This window comes from Triticum urartu, chromosome 3 (genome assembly GCF_003073215.2).
Source record: "Triticum urartu cultivar G1812 chromosome 3, Tu2.1, whole genome shotgun sequence".
Taxonomy (NCBI): Eukaryota; Viridiplantae; Streptophyta; class Magnoliopsida; order Poales; family Poaceae; genus Triticum; species Triticum urartu.
In genome coordinates, this window is record NC_053024.1 from 85,695,347 (window position 1) to 85,722,552 (window position 27,206).

The 27,206-nt window shown below is 43.1% G+C and overlaps 1 protein-coding gene across 8 annotated transcripts; it reads right to left on the reverse strand.

The window, feature by feature from the left end:
• Positions 1-16,845: 16,845 nt before the first annotated feature.
• Positions 16,846-25,102, reverse strand: LOC125543014. Of its 8 annotated transcripts, none has more exons than XR_007298225.1 (8): positions 24,385-25,102; positions 22,590-22,648; positions 22,051-22,101; positions 21,433-21,504; positions 20,189-20,295; positions 17,991-18,057; positions 17,264-17,751; positions 16,846-17,167 (listed from the first exon to the last, which is right to left on the reverse strand). XR_007298225.1 is itself a non-coding variant. In XM_048706260.1 (5 exons), the coding sequence occupies exons 2-5, from the start codon at positions 22,641-22,643 to the stop codon at positions 20,214-20,216; spliced, it is 228 nt and encodes a 75-aa protein (XP_048562217.1). In that variant the 5' UTR covers positions 22,644-22,648; positions 24,385-25,097; the 3' UTR covers positions 18,818-20,213. The 8 variants fall into 8 exon arrangements, 2 of the variants coding, with proteins under 2 accessions (XP_048562217.1, XP_048562216.1); XR_007298224.1 differs by having other exon boundaries at positions 16,847-17,167; positions 21,464-21,504; XR_007298223.1 differs by having other exon boundaries at positions 16,847-17,167; positions 17,991-18,066.
• Between the last annotated feature and the right edge of the window lie 2,104 nt (positions 25,103-27,206).

The window sequence follows — 27,206 nt, forward strand, 5'->3', positions numbered from 1 at the left end:
TAGCAACGGGTAAGGCATTCTATATGCAAAGTAAACACATAAACGTGAGTTACTTGATACTTACCCGAATCCGGAGCTCTCCAGGGGCATTTGCAGATCTTCCCCGGAGTGTATCCGATGCCGCCGCATTCTATCAAGCCGAGGAGGGCAGCTCGACGGAGAAGGTGTTCTGGTCTCAGTATGCTGAGGCCGGACACCCCGTGCCCCTGAGCGACCAACTGAAGTAACTGGTCGAGCTCCACAAGGCGGCCGAACAGGCCATGAAGGGCCTCCTAGTTCGGCTGTGGCCTGGAGAGGCTCTGCCTGGGAGCTATTTTGGGCTGGTGCGGCGGCTGGTGGAGGCCTGTCCAAGGCTCAAAGTCATCAAGCACTCTGTCTGTATTGAAGGTGCCCGTAGGGCCTTTGCCCGTGCTAAGGTGCACTGGGGCAGGCTAGATGCGGAGAAGCTTGTGAAGGACGGGCCACCAGCGGGGAAAGAGCATCGCAAGCCCGAAAATTACTATAAGGATGTTCTGAAGGGTGCCCGCCTTGTGGCGGATGAATGTACTAGGGATGTAATTTTTGAGTAAAACTCGCTCGTTTTTGTCATGTGCGCTGAAAACTTGTTCATATGCGCTGAGCAATGCTGCTTGAATTTAAAATATTACCTTCTGTGCGGCTGTTTATCAATACTGAGAGATGGCGAGTCGTCGGCTTCTGCCCCCTTGCCACTAGTGCTGGGGTGTTCGGGGATAAATCTGGGCGCTCTTTTTCCCATGTTTGGGTCCTTCGAGGGAGGCGCTCAGCCCGACGAACGAGGCAATCGGACTATAATGCGTGAACACTCTCACTTAGCCATAGAATTCTATAATTATAAATTTCGGCGAAGCCCCTAGTATTCGGAAGACCGAGTTCGGGGCACTATCCACGCCTTGGCCGGACAGAGCCGACTCGTCGCCCTAAGCGGCATAAGTCTTTAGGGACTCGAAAAAACCTCTCGAATAGCGACCAGCTCTCGCTTCATCATGACAGTCAGTTTTAGCTTTCTCCACTGAGGTGCTCGGCCCAGCTCAACTGGGGCACAATCGCAGTGGATCTCCTAGTGCTACCTTAGCCGATATAGCGGAACGTAAGGCACCAAAACATAGGAGCCAGGCAAACCCAACTATTATTCGGAGATGATGCATATAATGCTATAAGTTCGGGGTGCCGCACTTGTGAAAGTGTTCGGACTTCTCACACCATATTGAGGGGTGCTAAAAGCCCCTGGCGTATTTTGGCCGTACCAAGTTGTACGGGTGCAACATGTCGTTAAGGAACATTTATTTATAAAAAGATAGTGCAAAAATAGACAAAAGCTATGCATTGTTTATTAGAAATAGCTGCGATCAAAGCAGAACGATACAAGTAATGCAATAAATGAAAAGTTGGACTATTTAACATGTCTGCTCCAGGGGCAAGCTGCGGAATAGTATGCAAAATAGGTATACTACTCGTGATAGAGACCACCTGGGATTTCCGTAATGCGGCATGGCTTGTCTGCTTCCCTGGTTCTTGCATTGTTTGTGCGGCAATTGAACTGCCGAACAGGCCTTCCGAAGAGTAGAGTCCTGGAAGTAAGAGAAAAGTAAAAAATCGGCAGCCCCTAGTGCGGTTTAAGCCGTGTTTTGGGCGTGTCGTGATGGTTCCCCTCCCCCTATGCCCATGGTATTTCTAGAGCGTAATTATGTACGCGAAGTACTGGCGTCGCCTTTTTGCTAGGGTTGGGGTTGGGGCCGCATTGCTACGCCTGCTCGGAACGTGCAAGGCGGTCTTGTTGTAGGTTACTCCGGGCGCGCTTGACGGTGTTCGGACGTTTAATGGCCGGACTGGAGAACTGCCTGGAGAGGCTGCTTTGTACTTCCGCTGCAAGGGCCGCCGTGTGCTCCTCCGTTCGGAGGGAGCGTTCGGTGTTTCCATTGACCGTAATTACTCCACGAGGGCCTGGCATCTTGATCTTAAGGTACGCGTAGTGCGGTACCACATTGAATTTGGCGAATGCGGTTCGTCCGAGCAGTGCATGATAGCCACTGCGGAATGGGACTATGTCGAAGACCAATTCCTCGCTTCGGAAATTATCCGGGGATCCGAAGACCACTTCAAGTGTGACTGAGCCTGTACAGTTGGCCTCTACACCTGGTATTACGCCTTTAAAGGTCGTTTTGGTGGGCTTAATCCTCGAGGGATCGATGCCCATTTTTCGCACTGTATCCTGGTAAAGCAGGTTCAGGCTGCTGCTGCCATCCATGAGGACTCTAGTGAGATGAAATCCGTCAATAATTGGGTCTAGAACCAATGCGGCAAATCCGCCATGACGGATGCTAGTGGGATGGTCTCTTCGATCAAAGGTGATCGGGCAGGAGGACCATGGGTTGAACTTTGGGGCGACTGGCTCTACCGCGTATACGTCCCTTAACGTGCGCTTCCGCTCCCTTTTTGGGACGTGGGTGGCGTATATCATGTTCACCGTCCGCACTTGTGGGGGGAAACCCTTCTGTCCATTGTTGTTCGGCGGCCGAGGCTCCTCGTCGTCGTTGCTATGCAGCCCCTTGTCTTCATTGTCGGCGCTTAACTTGTCTGCCTGCTTGAACACCCAACAATCCCTGTTGGTGTGATTGGCCGGCTTTTCGGGGGTGCCATGTATTTGGCACAAGCGGTCAAGTATTCGGTCCAAGCTGGACGGACCCCTAGGATTCCTTTTGAATGGCATTTTCCGCTGACCGGATTTAGAGCCTCTGAATCCGGCATTAACTGCCGTATTCTCAGCATTGTCGCTGTTAATGCGGCGCTTCTGCTTGTTGCGACGCGACCTGCCACTAATGTCCCTGGTGTCCGAACTACCAGGGTTCTTGGTCATATTGTTGCTACGAGCAAGCCAGCTGTCTTCTGATACGTCCATTTTGTGTCATGCTTTTATGTTAATATTTATTGCATTATGGGCTGTTATTTCACGTTATGTCACAATACTTATGGCTATTCTCTCTTATTTTACAAGGTTTACCATGAAGAGGGGGAATGCCGGCAGCTGGAATTCTGGCTGGAAAAGGAGCAAATATTGGAGACCTATTCTGCGCAAATCCAAAAGTCCTGAAACTCCACGAAATATCTTAAAATAAATGAAGAAAAATCGTCGCCAAAGATGAAGGCCAGGGGGCCCACACCCTGCTCACGAGGGTGGGGGCGCGCCCCTCCCCCCTGGGCGCGCCCCCCTACCTCGTGGGCCCCCTGGTGGCTCTCCGACGCCCATCTTCTCCTATATGAAGTCTTTCGATGAGAAAAAAATCATAAGCAACTTTTCGGGACGAGACTCCGCCGCCACGAGGCGGAACCTTGGCGGAACCAATCTAGGGCTCTGGCAAAGCTGTTCTGCCGGGGACACTTCCCTCCGGGAGGGGGAAATCATCACCATCGTCATCACCAACTCTCCTCTCATCGGGAGAGGGCAATCTCCATCAACATCTTCACCAGCACCATCTCATCTCCAAACCCTAGTTCATCTCTTGTATCCAATTCTTGTCTCTAAGTCCGGGATTGGTGCTAGTAGGTTGCTAGTAGTGTTGATTACTCCTTGTAGTTGATGCTAGTTGGTTTACTTGGTGGAAGATCATATGTTCAGATCCTTTATGCATACTATTACCCCTCTGATTATGAACATGAATATGCTTTGTGAGTAGTTGCGTTTGTTCCTGAGGACACGGGAGAAGTCTTGCTATTAGTAGTCATGTGAATTTGGTATTCGTTTGATATTTTGATGAGATGTATGTTGTCTAACCTCTAGTGGTGTTATGTGAACGTCGACTACATAACACTTCACCATTATTTGGGCCTAGAGGAAGGCATTGGGAAGTAGTAAGTAGATGATGGGTTGCTAGAGTGACAGAAGCTTAAACCCTAGTTTATGCGTTGCTTCGTAAGGGGCTGATTTGGATCCATATGTTTCATGCTACGGTTAGGTTTACCTTAATACTTTTGTTGTAGTTGCGGATGCTTGCAATAGAGGTTAATCATAAGTGGGATGCTTGTTCAAGTAAGAACAGCACCCAAGCACCGGTCCACCCACATATCAAATTATCAAAGTACCAAACGCGAATCATATGAGCGTGATGAAAACTAGCTTGACGATATTCCCATGTGTCCTCGGGAGCTCTTTTCCTTATATAAGAATTTGTCCGGCTTGTCCTTTGCTACAAAAAGGATTGGGCCACCTTGCTGCACCTTATTTACTTTTGTTACTTGTTTCTCCTTACAATTTACCTTATCACAAAACTATCTGATACCACTTATTTCAGTACTTGCAGAGAATACCTTGCTGAAAACCGCTTATCATTTCCTTCTGCTCCTTGTTGGGTTCGACACTCTTACTTATCGAAAGGACTACGATAGATCCCCTATACTTGTGGGTCATCAAGACTCTTTTCTAGCGCCGTTGCCGGGGAGTGTAGCGCCTTTGGTAGGTGGAATTTGGTAAGGAAAATTTTATATAGTGTGCTGAAATTTTCTGTCACTTGTTACTATGGAAACTGAATCTCTGAGGGGCTTGTTCGGGGTATCTTCACCCCGTCCAGTAGAGCAAAGAGTTTCTCCTCAACCTACTGAACCTATTGAAAATGAAACTCCTTTTGCATTTCCTTCGGGTATTATGGAAAAACTGCTGGCTAATACTTTTACAGGAGATGGGACAAAGCATCCTGACGAGCATCTACACTATTTGGATGATATTTGTGGATTATTTAAGCTTGCAGGTATACCCGATGATGTTGTTAAGAAGAAGGCTTTCCCTTTATCTTTGGAGGGAGACGCATCAACATGGTATAGGCTATGTGATGATACGAGATCATGGAACTATAAAAGAATGAAATTGGAATTTCATCAAAAGTATTACCCTATGCATCTTGTTCATCGTGATCGCAATTATATGTATAATTTTTGGCCTCGCGAAGGAGAAAGCATCTCTCAAGCTTGGGGGAGGCTTAAATCAATGTTATATTCATGCCCCAATCATGAGCTCTCAAAATTGACAATTCTCCAGAATTTTTATGCTCGGCTTTCTGATAACAATCGCACCATGCTCGATACTTCTTGTGCTGGCTCTTTTATGATGAAGACTATTGAATTCAGATGGAATTTATTGGATAGAATTAAACACAACTCTGAAGATTGGGACCTCGACGAAGGTAAGGAGTCAGGTATGACACCTAAGTTTGATTGTGTTAAATCTTTTATGGATACCGATATTTTCCGTAAGTTTAGCACTAAATATGGACTTGACTCTAAGATAGTAGCTTCTTTCTGTGAATCTTTTGCTACTTATGTTGATCTCACCAAGGAGAGGTGGTTTAAATATCATCCTCCCATAGAAGTAAAAGTAGCTGCACCTATTAAAATTGAAGAAAAGACCATCACTTATAATGATCCTATTGTTCCCACCTCTTATGTTGAGAAACCACCTTTCCCTGCTAGAGTAAAGGATCATGCTAAAGCTTCAACTGTTGTTCATAAAAGCAATACTAGAACTTATACACCTCCTGAGGAAGTCAAAGTAGAACCTAATATTGCTATTGTTAAAGATCTCTTGTCTGATAATATTGATGGGCATGTCATTGATTCTCTGGTGAAACTGCTAGAATTGCTAAACCCTGTGATAGAGATAAACATAGACCTGTGGTAGGCGTGCCTGTTATTTCTGTTAAAATAGGAGATCATTGTTATCATGGCTTATGTGATATGGGTGCTAGTGCTAGTGTTATACCCATTGACTTATATAAAGAAATTATGCATGATATCACACCTGCTGAGTTAGAAGATATTGATGTTATAATTAAACTTGCCAATAGAGATACTATATCTGCAATGGGAATTGTTAGAGATGTTGAAGTATTGTGTGGGAAAACCAAATATCCCGCTGACTTTCTTGTTCTTGGTTCTCCACAAGATAGCTTTTGTCCCATTATTTTTGGTAGACCCTTCTTGAATACTGTTAATGCTACGATAGACTGCAAAAAGAATGTTGTTACTGTTGGCTTGGATGATATGGTTCATGAGTTTAATTTCTCTAAATTCAGTAAACAACATCGTGAGGAAGAATTGCCTAGTAAGGATGAAATTATTGGTCTTGCTTCTATTGCTGTACCTCCTAGTGATCCTTTAGAACACTATTTGCTAGACCATGAAAATGATATGTTTATGAATTAAAGGAAGGAAATAGATGAAATATTCTTTAAACAGGAACCTATTCTGAAACACAATTTTCCTGTTGAAATCCTAGGGGGTCCTCCTCCACCCAAGGGTGATCCCGTTTTTGAGCTTAAACCGTTGCCTGATAATCTTAAGTATGCTTATCTTGATGAAAAGAAAATATATCCTGTTATTATTAGTGATAACCTTTCAGAGCATGAAGAAGAAAGATTATTGAAAACTCTGAAGAAGCACTGTGCCGCTATTGGATATACTCTTGATGATCTTAAGGGCATTAGTCCCACTCTATGTCAGCATAAAATAAATTTGGAAGCGGGTGCTAAACCAGTATGTGATCCTCAACGACGTTTGAATCCTAAAATGAAAGAAGTGGTAAGGAAGGAAATACTCAAGCTTCTGGAGGCAGGTATAATTTATCCCGTTGCTGATAGTCAGTGGGTAAGTCCTGTCCATTGTGTCCCTAAGAAGGGAGGTATTACTGTTGTCCCTAATGATAAAGATGAATTGATTCCTCAAAGAATTATTACAGGTTATAGGATGGTAATCGATTTCCGCAAATTAAATAAAGCCACTAAGAAAGATCATTACCCCTTACCTTTTATTGATCAAATGCTAGAAAGATTATGCAAACATACACATTATTGCTTTCTAGATGGTTATTCTGTTTTGTCTCAAATACCTGTGTCGGCTAAAAATCAATCAAAGACTACTTTTACATGCCCTTTTGGTACTTTTGCTTATAGATGTATGCCTTTCGGTTTATGTAATGCACCTGCTACCTTTCAAAGATGCATGATGGCTATATTCTCTGATTTTTGTGAAAAGATTTGTGAGGTTTTCATGGACGACTTTTCCGTCTATTGTTCCTCTTTTGATGATTGCTTGAGCAATCTTGATCGAGTTTTGCAGAGATGTGAAGAAACTAATCTTGTCTTGAATTGGGAAAAGTGCCACTTTATGGTTAATGAAGGTATTGTCTTGGGGCACAAAGTTTCTGAAAGAGGTATTGAAGTTGATAAAGCCAAGGTTGACGCTATTGAAAAGATGCCATGTCCCAAGGACATCAAAGGTATAAGAAGTTTCCTTGGTCACGCCGGATTTTATAGGAGGTTCATTAAGGACTTCTCAAAAATTTCTCGGCCTCTGACTAATTTATTACAAAAAGATGTACCATTTGTCTTTGATGATGATTGTGTAGAAGCATTTGAAATACTTAAGAAAGCATTAGTCTCTGCACCTATTGTTCAGCCACCTGATTGGAATTTACCCTTTGAAATTATGTGTGATGCTAGTGATTATGTTGTAGGTGTTGTTCTAGGGCAAAGAGTTGATAAGAAATTAAATGTTATCCATTATGCTAGTAAGACTCTAGACAATGCTCAAAGAAATTATGCTACTACCGAAAAGAAGGAACTTTTAGCAGTTGTGTTTGCTTGTGATAAATTCAGACCCTATATTGTTGATTCTAAAGTAACTATTCACACTGATCATGCTGCTATTAAATATCTTATGGAAAAGAAAGATGCTAAACCTAGACTTATTAGATGGGTTCTCTTGCTGCAAGAATTTGATTTGCATATTGTTGATAGAAAAGGAGCTGAGAACCCAGTTGCAGACAACTTATCTAGGTTAGAGAATGTTCTTGATGACCCACTACCTATTGATGATAGCTTTCCTGATGAACAATTAAATGTCATAAGCACTTCTCGTAGCACTCCATGGTATGCTGATTATGCTAATTATATTGTTGCTAAATTTATACCACCTAGCTTCACATACCAACAAAAGAAAAAGTTTTTTATGATTTGAGACATTACTTTTGGGATGACCCACATCTTTATATAAAGGAGTAGATGGTGTTATTAGACGTTGTGTACCTGAGCATGAACAGGAACAGATCCTACGCAAGTGTCACTCCGAAGCTTATGAGGACACCATGCTGGAGATAGAACTTTAGTAGACGTCAAGAAATGCCTATGAATTATTCACTTGTTATTGAACCATTTGATGTTTGGGGCTTTGATTATATGGGACATTTTCCTGCCTCCAATGGATAGACTCATATTTTAGTTGCTGTTGATTACGTTACTAAGTGGGTAGAAGCTATTCCAACTAGTAGTGCTGATCATAACACTTCTATTAAAATGCTTAAGGAAGTTATTTTTCCGAGGTTTGGAGTCCCTAGATATTTAATGACTGATGGTGGTTCACACTTTATTCATGGTGCTTTCCGTAAAATGCTTGCCAAATATGACGTTAATCATAGAATTGCATCTCCTTATCACCCACAGTCTAGTGGTCAAGTAGAATTGAGTAATAGAGAGCTCAAATTAATTTTGCAAAAGACTGTTAATAGGTCTAGAAATAATTGGTCCAGGAAACTTGATGATGCATTATGGGCATATAGAACTGCATATAAGAATCCTATGGGTATGTCTCCGTATAAAATGGTTTATGGAAAAGCATGTCACTTACCTCTCGAACTAGAACATAAGGCATATTGGGTTATTAAAGAGCTTAACTATGATTTCAAACTTGCCGGTGAGAAGAGGTTATTTGATATTAGCTCACTTGATGAATGGAGAACCCAAGCCTATGAAAATGCCAAGTTGTTTAAAGAAAAAGTTAAAAGATGGCATGACAAAATGATACAAAAGCGTGAGTTTAATGTAGGCGATTATGTATTGCTATACAACTCTCATTTAAGATTTTTTGCAGGAAAACTTCTCTCTAAATGGGAAGGTCCCTACGTTATCGAGGAGGTCTATCGTTCCAGTGCCATAAAAATCAACAATTTCAAAGGCACAAATCCGAAGGTGATAAACGGTCAAAGAATCAAGCACTATATCTCAGGTAATCCTATAAATGTTGAAACCAATGTTATTGAAACCGTAACCCCGGAGGAATACATAAGGGACACTTTCCAGAACATTCCAGACTCCGAAAAGGAATAGGTATGTGGTATGGTAAGTAAACCGACTCCAAAACAATTTTTAAGGCAATATTTCTTTGTTTTGGAATATTTAGAAAAATAGAAAAATAGGTAGCAGTCCAGGGAGGACACGAGCCCTCCACGAGGGTGGAGGGCGCGCCCTACCCCCCTGGGCACGCCCCCTACCTTGTGAGCACCTCGTGTGCCCTCCGGACTCCATTTTCCTGCACGATACGTATTTTGGTCGGTAAAAATTCATTATATATTCTCCCGAAGGTTTTGACCCCCGTATCACGCAAATATCCCCTGTTTTCGTTTCGAGCTGTTTCCGTTGCAGATTTGAGAATTCCGGAGACTCGATCGTCCTTCTATGAGGGTGAGCCTATGCCATGGAAGGGGACGACAAGCTTGCATCATCAACAACACCTCCACCTCCAACAACAAAGAAGGAGACCTCATCACATGGGTATGGGCACTCCCCTTGGCAACTGCCAAGCTTGGGGGAGGTTCCCCGGTATCGTATCACCATCACAACTCCTATCTTTACCGTTTTTCTTAGTTCGATCCTATTAGTAGTATCTTGATTTAGTAGAATAAAGTCACGGCATGATCTAGTTTTGAAGTTTGCTTTATGATCCCTCTATGCAATCTAGTCCGTGAGCTATATATAATAAAGATTAGTGTTGAGTCAAGGGCTTGATTATTTTGCCATGATCTTGAGTGGATAAAAGAAAGAATAAAAAGAAACAAAGAGTTCATATTGATCTTATTGAGAGTAATGACTTCACATAGAAAGAGTATGATGATTAAAGAGTTGTTAGGAGTTGGCAAATATAGCTTTAGTCATCGTGGCAATTAATAGGAAGTAATAAGGAGAGAGAGGTTTCACATATAGATATACTATCATTGACATCTTTCATAATTGGGAGCACTCATTAAGTATGACATGCTAAAGAGTTGATGTTGGACAAGGAAGACAATGTAATGGGTTATGTTTTCTCGCATCTCAGTTAAAGTATATTGTCATGGATCATTCAAACATGTTGAGCTTGCCTTTGCCCCATGCTAGCCAAATTCTTAGCACCAAGTAGAGATACTACTTGTGCTTCCAAATACCCTTAAACCAGTTTAGCCATGAGAGTCCACCATATCTACCTATGGATTGAGTAAGATCCTTCAAGTAAGTTGTCATCGGTGCAAGCAATAAAAATTGCTCTTTAAATATGCATGACTTATTAGTGCAAAGAAATAAGCTTTGTACGAACTTGTTGTGGACGCAATAAAAGCGACGGACTGCATAATAAAGGTTCACATACAAGGGGCAATATAAAGTGACGTTCTTTTGCATTAAGATTTTGTGCATCCAACCATAAAAGCGCATGGCAACCTCTGCTTCCCTCTGCGAAGGGCCTATCTTTTATTATTATCCTCTATCTTATGCAAGAGTCAAGGTAATCTTCACCTTTCCCTTTTTCATTTTATCCTTTGGCAAGCACTTCATGGTAGGGTAATCCTGATATATATATATATATATATATATATATATATATATATATATATATATATATCCAATTGGATGTACGTTAGCATGAACTATTATTGTTGACATCACCCAAAGGTGAATAAGTTTGGAGGCAGCATTATAAGCCCCAATCTTTCTCTGTGTCTGATTGAAACTTCATAACCACAAGTATTGCGTGAGTGTTAGCAATTATGAAGGACTAAGTGATAGTTGAGTATGTGGACTTGCTTTTAAGCTCTGACATAGACTCCTTCCGATGTTATGATAAATTGCAATTGCTTCAATGACTGAGGTTATAATTTGTTAGCGCCTAATAAGGTTTCTGATTCATACTTTTGCATTGTGAAAAGATCATCACTTGAACATAAGTAATCATATGACAAATCTATATATGTTGCTGTTATGAAACAATCATGATGCCTTCATGTCCGTATTTTATTTTTATCGACGCCTCCACCTCTAAACATGAGGACATATTTATTGTTATCGGCTTTTCGCTTGAGGACAAGCGAGGTCTAAGCTTGGGGGAGTTGATACGTCCATTTTGCGTCATGCTTTTATGTTAATATTTATTGCATTATGGGCTGTTATTTCACGTTATGTCACAATACTTATGGCTATTCTCTCTTATTTTACAAGGTTTACCATGAAGAGGGGGAATGCCGGCAGCTGGAATTCTGGCTGGAAAAGGAGCAAATATTGGAGACCTATTCTGCGCAACTCCAAAAGTCCTGAAACTCCACGGAATATCTTAAAATAAATAAAGAAAAATCGTCGCCAAAGATGAAGGCTAGGGGGCCCACACCCTGCTCACGAGGGTGGGGGGGTGCGCCCCTCCCCCCTGGGCGCGCCCCCCTACCTCGTGGGCCCCCTGGTGGCTCTCCGACGCCCATCTTCTCCTATATGAAGTCTTTCGATGAGAAAAAAAATCATAAGCAACTTTTCGGGACAAGACTCCGCCGCCACGAGGCGGAACCTTGACGGAACCAATCTAGGGCTCCGGCAGAGCTGTTCTGCCGGTGACACTTCCCTCCGGGAGGGGGAAATCATCACCATCGTCATCACCAATGCTCCTCTCATCGGGAGAGGGCAATCTCCATCAACATCTTCACCAGCACCATCTCATCTCCAAACCCTAGTTCATCTCTTGTATCCAATTCTTGTCTCTAAGTCCGGGATTGGTGCTAGTAGGTTGCTAGTAGTGTTGATTACTCCTTGTAGTTGATGCTAGTTGGTTTACTTGGTGGAAGATCATATGTTCAGATCCTTTATGCATACTATTACCCCTCTGATTATGAACATTAATATGCTTTGTGAGTAGTTACGTTTGTTCCTGAGGACACGGGAGAAGTCTTGCTATTAGTAGTCATGTGAATTTGGTATTCGTTCGATATTTTGATGAGATGTATGTTGTCTAACCTCTAGTGGTGTTATGTGAACGTCGACTACATAACACTTCACCATTATTTGGGCCTAGAGGAAGGCATTGGTAAGTAATAAGTAGATGATGGGTTGCTAGAGTGACAGAAGCTTAAACCCTAGTTTATGCGTTGCTTGGTAAGGGGCTGATTTGGATCCATATGTTTCATGCTACGGTTAGGTTTACCTTAATACTTTTGTTGTAGTTGCGGATGCTTGCAATAGAGGTTAATCATAAGTGGGATGCTTGTTCAAGTAAGAACAGCACCCAAGCACCGGTCCACCCACATATCAAATTATCAAAGTACCGAACGCGAATCATATGAGCGTGATGAAAACTAGCTTGACGATATTCCCATGTGTCCTCAGGAGCTCTTTTCCTTATATAAGAATTTGTCCGGCTTGTCCTTTGCTACAAAAAGGATTGGGCCACCTTGCTGCACCTTATTTACTTTTGTTACTTGTTGCTCGTTACAATTTACCTTATCACAAAACTATCTGTTACCACTTATTTCAGTACTTGCAGAGAATACCTTGCTGAAACCCGCTTATCATTTCCTTCTACTCCTCGTTGGGTTCGACACTCTTACTTATCGAAAGGACTACGATAGATCCCCTATACTTGTGGGTCATCATCTTCTCCCGCGCAAAAGCGGGTCATGAGTGTCGTGAGTGCTGCCATAGATTTCGGCTTTTCCTGTCCAAGGTGCCGGGCCAGCCACTCGTCACGGATATTGTGCTTGAAGACTGCTAGGGCCTCAGCGTCCGGATAGTCGACTATTTGAATTTTCTTTGTTAGGAACCGTGTCCAGAATTACCTGGCCGATTCTTCTGGCTGCTGAATTACGTGACTTAGGTCATCGGCGTCTGGGGGTCGCACATAAGTGCCCTGGAAATTGTAGAGGAATGCGGCTTCCAGGTCCTCCCAACAACTGATTGATCCTGTTGGCAAATTGTTGAGCCAATGCCGAGCTGGTCCTTTAATGGCGTGAAAATCGTCACCGCGGCCATGTGGATATGAAGGAGATAATCCTCGATCCATACCGCAGGGTCTGTTGTGCCATCATATGATTCGATGTTTACGGGTTTGAATCCCTCGGGGATTTGATGATCCATTATTTCCTCTGTAAAGCACAGTGGGTGTGCGGCGCCTCTGTACTGGGCGATATCATGACGTAGCTCCAATGAGTTTTGTCTACTGTGTTTGGCCCTGCCGAATTTGTGGCCGGCGTGACGGTTACCGTCTCGAGCCGTGGGGTGCCCACGCGATCCGTAGATCGATCGTGTTTGCCTTGCCTTGTCCTCCAACATGTCTCGTAAGTCCGGCGCATATTCCCGTGCCTTGGTACGGGGTGCGGCTTGAGTGGAGGGCCGGGAGGCCTCTCTGTCGTGGCCATGAGGTGGCCGTTCGGCCGCATCAAGTGCTTCCTCCTCTAATTGGGGTAGCAACCTGCGCTTTGGGTAACTCTTGGAGGGGCGTTCGAGTTTATGCTCTTCGGCCGCAAGGACTTCGGTCCATCTGTCAACCAGCAAATCTTGATCAGCTCGGAGTTGTTGTTGTTTTTTCTTGAGGCTTCTTGCCGTGGCCATAAGCCTGCGTTGGAAACGCTTTTGCTCAACGGGATCCTCTGGCACGATGAATTCGTCGTCGTCGAGGCTTGCCTCGTCTTCGGAGGGAGGCATATAATTATCGTCCTCGACCTCTCTGTCTGCCGCTCTCTCATGAGGGCTGGTTTCTCGATCCTCCTGTGCTAAACCTTGCTGGAGGGGGTTTTCTTCGGCACTCTCCGGAGTATTATTATCTCCCGTGCTGGAATCACCGTTTTTGTGTTGGCGGGATTTTGAGCGGCGCCGCTGACGCCGGCGCTTGGGCTGTTTCTTGGAGGGGTCATCCTCCGCTGTTCCATCGCCCTCTCCCTCTTTTGGGGTGTCCACCATGTATATGTCATATGACGAGGTGGCTTTCCAGGGCCTAGTAGGCGCTGGTTCTTCATCATCTCCTTCATCGGCGTCCATATCGTCGATGTCTTCAGAGTCGAAGTCGAGCATGTCGGTTAAGTCATCGACAGTGGCTACAAAGTGGGTGGTGGGTGGGTTTTGAATTTCTTCATCGTCCGTACCCCAACCTTGCTGACCGTAGTCCGGCCAGGGCTCTCTTGATAAAGAGAGAGACTTCAGTGACTTCAGGATATCGCCAAAAGGCGAGTGCTGAAAGACGTCCGCGGCCGTGAACTCCATGATCGGCGCCCAATCGGATTCGATCGGCAGGGGCGCGGAGGGTTCGGAGTCCGGAGAAGAATCCGGCTCCATGGAGTCACAAGTCTCACAGAGTACGGGGCTGGTGTTCGGCTCAACCGCCGTTGGGATCACAGCCCCCGAGGTGGCGTCCAACCGCCCATCCTCGATCGGCGCGGTTGGCTCCGAACTAAGGGTCAGAGCCGATGCGGGTGCGGCCTCCAGGGCACTGTTCGGCGGCAGAGCTAGATCATGCTCATCGTGATAGTGTGGCGCACTCGGCGGTGGTTTGAGTCCGTCGAAGATCAAGTCCCCGCGGATGTCAGCCGTGTAGTTTAAATTTTCAAATCTGACCTAACGGCCAGGGGCGTAGCTTTCGATCTGCTCTAGATGGCAAGTGAATTGGCCCGCAGTGCGAAGCCGCCAAAGACGAAGATCTGTCCAGGGAGGAAGGTCTCACCCTGGACTGCATCGCCATTGATGATCGTAGGAGCCATCGGGCCTGACGGCGACGACACAGAGGAACTCTCAATGAAAGCACCAATGTCGGTGTCAAAACCGGCGGATCTCGGGTAGGGGGTCCCGAACTGTGCGTCTAGGCCGGATGGTAACAGGAGGCAAGGGACACGAAGTTTTACCCAGGTTCGGGCCCTCTCAATGGAGGTAAAACCCTACATCCTGCTTGATTAATATTGATGATATGGGTAGTACAAGAGTAGATCTACCACGAGATCAGAGAGGCTAAACCCTAGAAGCTAGCCTATGGTATGATTGTTGATGTGTATGTTGTCCTACGGACTAAAACCCTCCGGTTTATATAGACACCGGATAGGGTTAGGGTTACATAGAGTCGGTTACAATGGTAGGAGATCTTCATATCCGTATCGCCAAGCTTGCCTTCCACGCCAAGGAAAGTCCCTTTCAGACGCGGGACGGAGTCTTCAATCTTGTATCTTCATAGTCCGGGAGTCCGGCTGAAGGTATAGTTCGGCTATCCGAACACCCCCTAATCCAGGACTCCCTCAAGCATGAAAAGGAATTTGTCTCGTGTGACAGTAAGAAGAAGAATGAAAATGCAAGGAGTAAATAAGAATAAGAATAAGAATTTTTCTTATGATATGATGATGAGACAACTGCCAAGAATGCAGGACTATTTTACTCTGCGTAAGAATATGCATGTCTTGTTTTCTGGTTATGGATATTGTATAGTACTGCATATCTTTTTTTTGTAATATAATGCTTACCAAAGGTTTCAATATTTTGCTATATTTTGTTATGGATATGGACTTTGGGAGTTTGTTTACCTGGCACCATTCAGTCAAGTAGCCATTCATGTGAACTTTTATTTTGTCCATATAAAAGAAAAGGACCATATGGTCTGTGGCCTTTTCATCCATCATTTACACTGTGAATCCAACACCAGTGGTGCTGCTTTGTTTCTGTGATCACATTGTGGTGCCTGGCACATTTTCCCCATCACTTCGTTACCCCTTTCTCCTGAAATGTTGATTAATTTCCGTTTCGGTTAAGATTGGGGCACTCCTAGGTCAAGAAAATTAGCAAAGGTCATGCCCAATTTTCTTGACTTAGAAGGTGCCCGATTCTCAACCGAAACAAAAATTAATCAGCATGTATCTTGACATCAACCAATAGTAGTGATCTAGTGCTTTAGTGGATGGATTAGTTTAGTATTTTTTTCACACACTCAGACACCCTTGCTTGCCATGTGTGTGAGAGAGATAGTGAGAGGATACAAGAAGAAGGGGTTAGGAAGATGCTGCCTGCTCATCAAAGCTAACCATCTCCCCCTTTTCACCCCTTTCCCTTTGTCTTTTGTGGTTTGCAAGGAAGCTACTGCTTTCATCCCAAAACACCTAGCAACAACACACTAACAGGTTCTATCCCAAAACACCTAGGCAATATCACAAACTTCTATTGGGATGGCCATGCTAACCCTTGACCATAAATACTTGAGATGGATGTAGCAGGCTTAAAGAAAGAAATGTTTTTAGGCCAACTCGACTGGGCCTGGCTGAAAATGCACAAGTCATCGGACGCAAGAGATGATGTAGTTTTGAATTATGAACGTAGGAAATGTCGTCATCAGACGATGAAAGTCTCCCGAAGGAGTGCAGCTGGTGCCACGACGATCGAGGTCTGTGCGACAGGCCTCACCTGGATGATGATCGGCGCTTCAGCATTAAGCTTGAGAAGACCTTCGAAGTTGAAACGGTACACAATGACGACAAGTGTTTTTTTCATAATTAAGCATGACTTCAACTATTTCAACGTGTAATTTTCATCTTTTACAATTCGAGTATAGCTTATCCCATGCCATGCAAGACGCTATGTCTTGGAGAGTATGGATTTTGAAGACCATGAAAGTTATTATGAAACAAAGAAAATTCACCTAAGGACTCATCGTGATGTGGATTTTGAAGTAAATTTGTATAATTCTGGGAGCGTAACCCATTTTGGTTGCAAAAATTGGAAAGCATTTTGCAAGATGTATGGTTTTGATGAGGGTATGCTTGTCACCATGGATCTTGGTGATCCTGACATCAACCAAGACAATATGAACATTTGGGTCCTTGTTGATACGCCTCCAGTTCTACCGCTATGTGAGTTTCTCAAACATAGTTAATTATTAACTAATTTATATTATTCATCTCTACTCCTAATATCTTAGTTGGTAGGTCACGTTCCGGGTTTAATTTTCGTCCCACCTCACCTGGTCTTTTTTGGTACCTGCTCCCACCTCCCGCTCGGCCGCGATGAACCAAGAAAAACCCTCGGGGCTGAGTCCCACATCCGCCCCCACGCGCCTAACCTCCCTTCGCACCCATCTGACACGAACAAACCGGCGAAAATTAACCAGTGAAAAAAAAACCTGGCAAAAAGTAACCAACAAAAAAAATCGCAAACCAATCCCCCGCACGTACGAGCGAGGTCTCATGCCCTCGAGCGAGAAACAGACGCCCGAGTCTGTGCCCTCATTCGCCCGCCGCCGCTCTTCATCCCTTCACCGCCGCCGCTCCATCCCTTCGCCGCCGCCCTGGCACTGATCCGCCGGCCTCCACTGATCCGGTGCATGTCCAGTTGAGGACCTTCCACCGAACGCTTCTAGGATCCGGCACCGATCCCTTTCAGGACCCGTCGCCGAAGACGTCCAGGATCCGGCTATCCCTTTCACCAGCCGCCGCCGGAGGCGTCCAGGATCCCGTGCCAGAGACACTCACGTCCAGGTATCACATTTCAAACAGCCATATCATGAACTGATAAGAAATTAGGTATAATGTTACAGCCATCACATTTCATACACCCACCGCCAGTTCCATACTGCAAAGTAATACCAGTTCCATATGCATCACATCACACTGCACCTTCTATGTAGAATATGAAGATCTTGCAAGCTATCAGCCAACCAAAACTGCAAAGTAAAACAGCAGCACGTAAGGTTCAGAATAAGTAAAACAGCTAATCTTTTTGCATTTTTCAACCATAACCGAAATAACAAATTGACCAAACATAATAAGTGAAGCAAATGTACAGAGAGAATAGCATGATTTCATGAAGCAATGGTTTAGCTATAGTGTCAACCAGGAAAGCAAATAGATGCACTATGCATTTTGGATCAATGAGACATTTGGAACCATGCGATGGATGCACCTTCTATGTAGAAGCAATTAGGATAATCTTAAGATCTCGCAAGCTTCCAGCCTAGCAAAACATATCTCTGACAAAACTGCAAACCATAAGGTTCAGCACGTGCTGTTTAGAACAAGTTCACACGGAAACACAATAAACAGGACACTAATCTTTTTACATTTTTCAACCATAACCGAATTATCAAACTGAGACAACAAAATAAGTGAAGCAAATGTACAGAGAGAATAGCAGGATTTTGTGAAAAGATGGTTTAGCTATAGTGTCAACCAGGAAAGTTTTTCGCCGATCAATAAGATGCACTATGCATTTTGGATCAATGGTTTATAATAAAGCAATTGCGCTTAGTACAAGGTAGATCCAAAAAGATACACTAAACCAGAAAAGTAACCTGTTCCATGGTAGTTAAAATGAAACCAGAAAAGTAACCTGTTCCATTATAGTTAAAATTAAAATTGGAGCATGCAAATTATATGGCTTTCACAGATCTGAAGAAAAGGTTTAGTTAAAATGAAGGGAGCAAAGGATTACCAGAATTATAATGGAAGATGGATGCATGATAAACATTTAAACAACAGTTTGTAGGCCAAAATAAGTAATAATCCAGTGAGTGAGTGCATTGATGACACATACAAAACATCTAATCTAAGGTTGATTGCGTTAATTACCTATATTTTTATTGGCTGCAAAAGTTACAGCTTACTAATCTAAGGTTGTAATGCATGCAGTTTACTGCCTGTGCATTGTCGAAGACACAAACCAAGAACATCGTATGAAAAAGAGAGGACCAAACAAGTGAAACATTGCATTACAGATTTCAAAACTGCAGAAAACAAGATGAATTTGTTTATAATAGTCTCATCATCTTATGTCTGTGGGAGCATAGATGGAGCTATATGCCTTGACCAATTTCCTAATAACACAATTTTCCCGAGTATTATAGCATCACGGTTAACAAAAGTGATGTCTGCACTCGGCTCTAGAACAAACAGATTTCATAATAGGTGTTCTACTGAGCAAGGAAACTGATTTCAGAAACCAGAATTTCCATGTTGACAATATATGTGGTCAGGCATCAAAACAGTTTGAAAGTTAGTGCATTCTTTATCCTTAACATGCCGACCGGTCTATTTTCTTGTTCCTAGATTTCCTAGCTAAATGTGTATAGTTCCTTTCTGTCAGCTAAACGTCAATATGTTGGATGATGTTGTGGAGAGGGCCACCGAGAGGGGGTTTGCATTTCCAAAGTCAAAGGTCGCCATCGCCTTGACCTGCTTGGACCTCCTGACCTTTCACAACGCTCAAACAGGAAACACATGTTGGAGGAGGAGACCACAGGCTAATTGTAAGCATCAACTATTTGTTAGCTATCAATCTTGTCCTTTGAGCATCTATACCTTATTTCCTAAACCATTATGCATGAGCTTTGCAGGATGATTTGGATCAGTGGATCAGAGGATGACATGAACAGGTATTTCCATTCGATCATACCCAAAATGATAACGTATACCCTCACTTAACATGCATGTGCTTGTGTGGAGTGCCTGCAAAATTAATAGCTCAAGTCTCTCAACATGCAGATGTGGAGAGGCTTCTCCTAGCGTCATTGCAACTGTGATGTGCATTTCCTTCTTTCGGCTCTAATCAAGTTTGTAGCGTCTGGGAATGTGCATATGAAAATCCACACGTAATAGTATTGTAATGCGATTTGGCTGCTATATTTTTTTCACACTGGTTTCTAAAGATGTTCAAGTTATCTCATATAATATATCGAATTATAATGGATAAGTTAAGTGTATATACTGATTTGAAGATCCTTTTGCTGTCATACACATATTACTGCAGGACCATAGCGGACCATTGCAATGCGGCAAATCAAATCTCAATACTCGGCACTCTTCTATGTGGATCAGTAAGTTGTTTATCTACTTTCACTTTTAAATTGCTTGTTGAACACACTTGATTCACTTTGTGCATGTTATTTTAATCTTGCTAAGTGCATACAGAAAAAATTCTACTTGCCCCTTGTCATGCACAAAATCGAATAAACATTGCAAATTACTTTACGCGAATCTGATCCTGTAGTTAAATATTATTTGGTCTAAGAAATGAGATGAAGTTTGTCCCTAGAATATATAATGGACTGAAAACAAAACCCAAAATGTGGCAATTCAAACACCCAAAATAAATTACTTGCATACCTTATTGAGATGATTTTTTTGAAGTTTATGCGTTTACCAGCTTGGTGAATGAATCACTTGAGCTCATTGTACTTGTCTCACTTCTCACTCCAACTGACTTCTTACTCCTGAAAGTAAACATAATTGAAGGTCAAATAGTATACACAGGAATAAACACATCATTCATCTACTTTATATTTCCTAGATTCAGTGTAGTACAAAGGTATAACCGAAAAAAGTAAATATGCCGAGTCAAGAAAAAATGCAGATAAAGAGAATAGTGAAAGACAGAGCTTGCCTAAGAAGTAAGACTGCTTATGAATGTGAGTTGTGACAGAAGAAAAGCGGGTAGGTATGCAGGGGTGATTTATTACAGGTGAATAACCACATGATGAAGAATATATTTTAGTAGAGATGAAGAATGCCTACATCTGTAGTATCAGTCCTTTATTTTATCCATTTTAGTAGGGATCTCTACTCCTAATGTCTCAGTTGGTAGTCTCCGCGGTTAATTTTTGTCCCACCTATCATGGTTTTTTTCGTCCCTCATCCCACCTCACTGTTAGCCGCGTCAAACCCAAAAAAAACACGTCCCGATGCCCCCATGCAGTACAGGGCCGCACCTCCCATCGCACCCATCTACAAGCGAAGGAAAAAGAACCTACGAAAATTAACCAACGAAAAAAACATACAAAAATTAACCAGCGAAAAAAAACCTAAACCAATCGCACGCACGACTCTCCTGTCCTCCACTCGCACGCCTGACTACGCCCGACTCACTGCCCTCGTTCGCGGCCGCCCTCCATCCCTTCGCTGCCGCCCTCGCACATCAAGATCCGCTTGAGGAGACGTCGCCGATCCTTTTAGAACCCACCGCCGATCACATTCAGGATGGAGGCGCCGATCCCCTTCTAGAGCCGCACGCCGATCCCCTGATCCGCCGCTGAACCCTTTGAGGTCACGTCCATGATCCGGCGACGATCCCCTTCAGGAACCCTGAGCCGGCGCTGATCCCCAGACAGCAAGGTATTATTTGAACACAGCTTACACATATATCATACAGCCATCGCATGTTCAAATATCCACATTATGACAAAGAGACATCTGTTAAGAACCTATATTTAACACACCAGAATGGAAAGGGTGCACTCTACATATGCACTATTGTTCGTTGCAAAGATTGTTCCTTGACTACATGTTTCACGTTCCAACAATGTATGTATGTCAATCAGTACCAAGTAGAACCATCGACAGCAAAATCACACCTTCCAGTGATGCATGTAGGTAGTACAATACCTTGCCAGGTTGGGAGAAGAAAACATCGTCAAATATTTGACCTGAAAGAATGTTTTGAATCAGTGTGATGCTTATCCAGAATCCACGGCCACACACAAAAAAGATACTTCCAAAGAAAGTTTGCACATGCAACGCACATCTTCATTTTCATATGCCTGAGTAAACCATGACAAACATGCACTAAAAGGTGGGCATATGGTTTGTATATTTTATCAGCACTATTTTTGCACTAAAAGGTGGGCATATAGTAATTTCCTTTTCCCTTTTATTTCTTAAACTGCTAATAAGATCATGACTCATCAAGATTGATGCTTATTCATCTCATTTTCACTTGATCAATAAACGCAAAGCCCTGTTCATATCAGTACACTATCATGTATTTCATTATATGTAACCTCATCACGTGGTATCTCATCTAACTTGATCACATGGTTCCCAAAAAGCAAAGTTTTATTTCAGTTCAAAGTTTGAATTTTGCAGGAAAGCCAAGCTTCTGGATATAAGAGCATAATGAAAGTAGAAAACATTCACAATTTCTGAACCTTTCACCTTTGATATGTATGAAAGGAAATAAAGCTAGGCAATACCTTTCTAGCTGCGAGTTTACATTGCTGTTCACTTTTTGCTCTAGTGCAAACCTGATAACACAGCAACGGTATACTTTGCATTAGTATGTAATTAGGAGGATACGACCACTAAGACAATAACTCTCTGGTATAACTATCAAATTCACTTTCCTGTAAAATGTTAACAAAGGCCACTGAATCAAAACATTTTTGTAGGTTTCCATTAAGGTGAATGGAATCAACTGATACCCAAGGAATTTTAATTGAAGTATAGTATCAATCCAATCTCGACAAATCTTTGCTTAACTTTTCAATGGCTGAATAGAGGGACTTTCTACTGATTAAAAAGATTTAATTCTGACATGTAGATAATAAGAAAAATATGTAGTGAACCCCAAACACTTAGTGTCCATGGGGGATCTGCATTGAATTTCAACACTCAGCTGACTACAACATGAATATCTACTCATATGCGCGTACAGTATCAGCTCCAACATCATTAGATAATCAAACTACAAACGAACATATTCTGCATCAGATGTACATGAACTTGGCCTTACCATTTTTCCTGAAGCAGATATCAATGTGGTAGTTTTTGGTTCTCTTATCCGCATGATAACTGTAGCAAACCATTGTTCAAAATAGAATGTCAGCAAAGCAAAGCATAATATATATGCTTCTGAACAGATTTGCATGCATCAGAACAACAAAAGACAGAGCAAATGTCCAGATTTCACATATGTGCATTTCACATTGACAAGCCCATCTATTTTATGCCTAAAAAGAAGGACAGGTGATCAATTTAAAAACGGCATTATCAGTTATGCCTACATTGTTCCATTTTCCTCACCTCAGACTGACAGTGAATAGGCACATGATGATCTTGCTTTAGTTACTGCATGCATGTGGTTGTCGTTTACACCTGAACTTGATTGCCTAAAACCCAATAGGAAGTTCTGATTTATTGTCTTCTACTCCCTCCGTCACAAAATAAGTGTCTCAACTTTGTACTAACTTTAGTACAAAGTTGTACTAAGCTTGAGACACTTATTTTGGGACAGCGGGAGTATTATTTTAGTCGTTGTTTAGGTGAACTCGGCTTGCATTCTTGTTTACATTAATCTTGAGTTAAAGCCTTCTATTACAGGAGCATTGTATTTTGCTGGAGATTAATGCCCATATAGTCAAATGCCATGCCAGCTTTCAGGGTGTGATTTAAATTGAATCTAAAACAACCTTATGAGGGTTCCTATAGTACTATGTTTGTTTTCAGAGGAAGTGATCTCAGAGGAGTGAAAAATGCATGTAGCAATGTTTCAGAACAAGGATATGCATTATCCAATGCTTAACTGGTTTCATTCACTAATATAGAAAAACTGTTGCATCTGTTCTCTCCCGACATATCTGGACAGAATCAATACTTACCCAAACATCTGATACCCAACCCCTCCATCGAACTAAAAACAATCCCCCACCCCCAAATGCCTTCATTAAAAAGGAAATAGACAACATGATATCCGCACCCCGCAATCACAGAAACAAAAAATCGCTACAACAGAGAGGCCTACGCACTCGCGTGTCTCCCTCCTCTCTCGCTCGCTCAACTCGATCCCCACACCACCGCCTCCGCCGCCCACGTCTCTTGTCTCTCTCAAGACCCAGCACCGCTCCCCTCTCTCCGGCAATCGCCAACGCGCCCTCTTCGCCCATGAGCATTCCTACCGATGCGACCACGACAGCAGCCACGCTGCCCCACCACGCAACACTTGCATTGGACAGGGCCGGCCTTGGGATCAATCAAAGTAAATTCTGTAGCCTCGTACTTGGAGGAAACGGGTGAATATTCTGCAGGTGCTATCGCAAGGGACAGCAGAGGGCATGTTGTTATTTCTATCTGTCAGAATACGTCACCTAGCCGTAGTGTTGAGGAGGCCGAAGCAAAAGCAACCCTTATTTGGTTGCACGCACTATCGAGGATCTACAGGAGCCCCGTGATTTTGGAACTTAACTGCCAAATTCGGATTAAGGAACTGATGACAGGGAAGTAGTCCCTCTCCCCCTGCTATGGACTGCTAAGAGACATCAAGCAAGCACCGACAAACTTCTTGGATCATAGTATCAGCAGTGTGGGGAGATTGTGCAATGCCCTTGCTGATGGGCTTGGAGCGTTGGCCAGGAATTCGGAAGACCAGGAGAGGATTGCTGACGTACCGGACTGCCTCACCCGCTTATGATCTCTGAATTTGTGGTTTCAGCAAAGTAGCTTTACTACTCTGAATCTCAAAAAGAAAAAGGTTGTGCCTCTCCGTGGGATAATCATGGCAATTTCAAGGGGTAAAATTCAGGGGGAATTACCTGTAGGGTATGGAGCCAACGGCGGCCGCGTTGGACCCCGACCATCGAACGCGGAGACGGCGCCCCCGCCGGCCTCAAAGTTGTCGTCGCTGTCTGCTTCCTCGTCCTCGAAGAGCCTCCATGGCGCCGGACCCCGGCCACCCCTGCGTCAAGCCACCGGCAACCGAAGCCAACAAGACCTCGCGCCCATGTCCCATGAGATGAGCCCCTCCTGTGGTCTTGCGCCGCCGTCGTCCCGCGAGTCATAGGCCACCTCGCCGGAGATGAGCACCGCCGCGGATCCGGCCAGAACGGGACCGAATTGAGCACCCACACCCGGATCAACGTGTCCCTGTGTCTGTCGTCGTCGGATGCGCCGCACCCAGCTCGTGGGAGCTCCAAACCCCACGCTGCACCTCTCCTGCATCCCCAGCCTGCACTTATCCCCGTGCTCGAGGCCGCCGCCATTGGGCCGCTCCTCTTACTTGAGCGTCCGTCGCTATGGACCTATCGTCCTCCTCCAGCCGAGGCCGTCGCGGGACCAGCCGTGACCTTCGTCGTGCGGCAACCACCGATGCATGCGACAGATGCGGTGGTCGGCGGGCAGAGTCGCGTGGTTGCGGCAGGAGCTTGTGGTCACGCGCAGCGGATGCGGCGGGGGAGGGGAGACCGGGAGAGGGGCGAGAGAGGTTGAGTGAGTGGAGAGGAGAGGAGAGGAAAGAGTACTGGGGGAGATAAGGTTGCGTTCCGTTCGGTGCCGAACGAAATAAACTTTTTTTTTGGAATTCCTAATTTTTTAGGCTTAGATTGGGTGCTGGTTGGGCCGTGCTGGATAGCTAATTTGGGCTTTGGATCGGCAACGTTTGCTCTATGAAAATAGATAGATAAATAAAGTATATATACCTCAAAAAAATAAATAATGTATATATATTAAACATGGTTCATAGCCTATATAAATAATTTAAAATGATTTAGGAAATTTTAGATGAGTACTTTTTTATATATGAACATTATTGTTGGTTGCTTTCCACGAGAGAAATGCAACATCTTTTTTAATAATATGAAAAAGCTGTTCTTTTTTACAAAATAAAACAGTTGTGTTAGTTTCACTTTTATTATTATTATACATTATATATGTTTATATGATGCAGTATAAAATAGCGTTTATATTTCATGAGAGATAGAAAGTGACGGATTCCGACATATACACTGATGTAACGATGACAAACCGGACTGAAACACCACGAGAGGAGGTGCATGTAGCTAATCATTCTTTGTATGTATGTTAAACATGATAATACAAAGTGTGTATTTTTTATATATTTTTTCTCAAATATAGGAGACATATATATGGATTTTGGAGATGCACAAAAAGAATCCATCGACAAGGGTTCTGAAGCGACGTCGTTGAAAGGGGTCGAAAATTCACGAGTTTTTTTACAACATAATGATGCAGAAACGGTGATATCTCATAACAAACCCAAAAAATGCCAATTTAAATGTTATCGCACAAGGTATTTTTCAATATTATTATCGATCTTTCCTTTGTCATATTACCTTTTGTATTCTACTAATTTGGCTCATTTTTGTATCATGTCGACAATCTATGTTTATACCCCTAGAGATATTACAGTCATCGTATCAATCATGTCTGCCCCCAAGAAAATCAAGTTCGTAGGCATCGCAAGTGAAGTGGACTTCAATTATTAATTAATTACTAGATCGGAAGCGCGCCAAGGCGCGCGTTGCCTGGCTCAGCACAGTGACCCCAGCGTCTAAACCCTCAACATAACAAAGCATTTAACCAAAAGAAATTAGAATAACCGCTTAGAATAAATGTGTTCAATATATATCACAAACACTACAAAGATCTATCAAGAGCAAGGTATAGTTTCTGCCCAAGATAACTGATTTTAGTATAGGGCATACAGATTAAATATGTACCAAAAGCGAACTATAGCTGTTGCCCAGGATAACCGCAATTTCACTACAGATCATAAGGGCAAAATTTGTACCAAAAGCTAGGCACAATGTTTGCCGAGGAAAACTGATTTGCATCAAATAGTACAAAACATAAAGACATAGATTCTATAAATATAGCCAGGCAATTCATATCAGCAAGTGTAAGAATAAGTGTTACAGGAGATCTTGTATCTGCTCATAAACACAATGAAATAACAGACAATTGGAAACGATGCTCTAGAAACATCAATATCTACGGTACTTTATAATTGATCATTATTGATAACTCTACTTCCTCTTTCCAAGTTCTGAGGCGAAGCTAATGCAATTAGTAGTGGACAATACTTGACAGACTTCATCATCCTAATGATAATATGGAAGCTCTATAGATAATATTAGAATTAGCTCATGAACTTAGCCACTATGCAAGCTATACAAAATTCAGATAGATGGCATGTTGAGATTGAAAACAAACCAGTAACACTGTGCCTGTAGAGAATAAGTAGAAAATATTGCACTTAACAACTAAGAGATCCAAATAAGTATGCAGCTAAACGAAGAAACTACCTGCAAGAAAAGATGATGTAGGTTAGGGCAACATATGATCCACTTGATACTTGAGCAGGAAAAGGATGGATACCTATGTACAACTGGAGTAACTTATCTCATACGATGCAACGGTAGTATTAAGAGAGGACTGTGTAATTTGCCTTCAAATTAACAATGTATGGGGATTATTTGGTTAACTAATTACAACCTCATGTCACTGAAATTACACTTTCTATATAATAAATTAATAATCCACACCCATATAGATAAATATGCAATTTTACATTCCCATGATTTAGCTACCTTTGGATCCTCAGATAGGAAGTACAATG

Excerpts from the sequence above, each read along its gene's own strand:
- LOC125543014 (XM_048706259.1), bottom strand. The coding sequence starts at position 24,831 with ATGGCGGCGGCCTCGAGCACGGGGATAAGTGCAGGCTGGGGATGCAGG.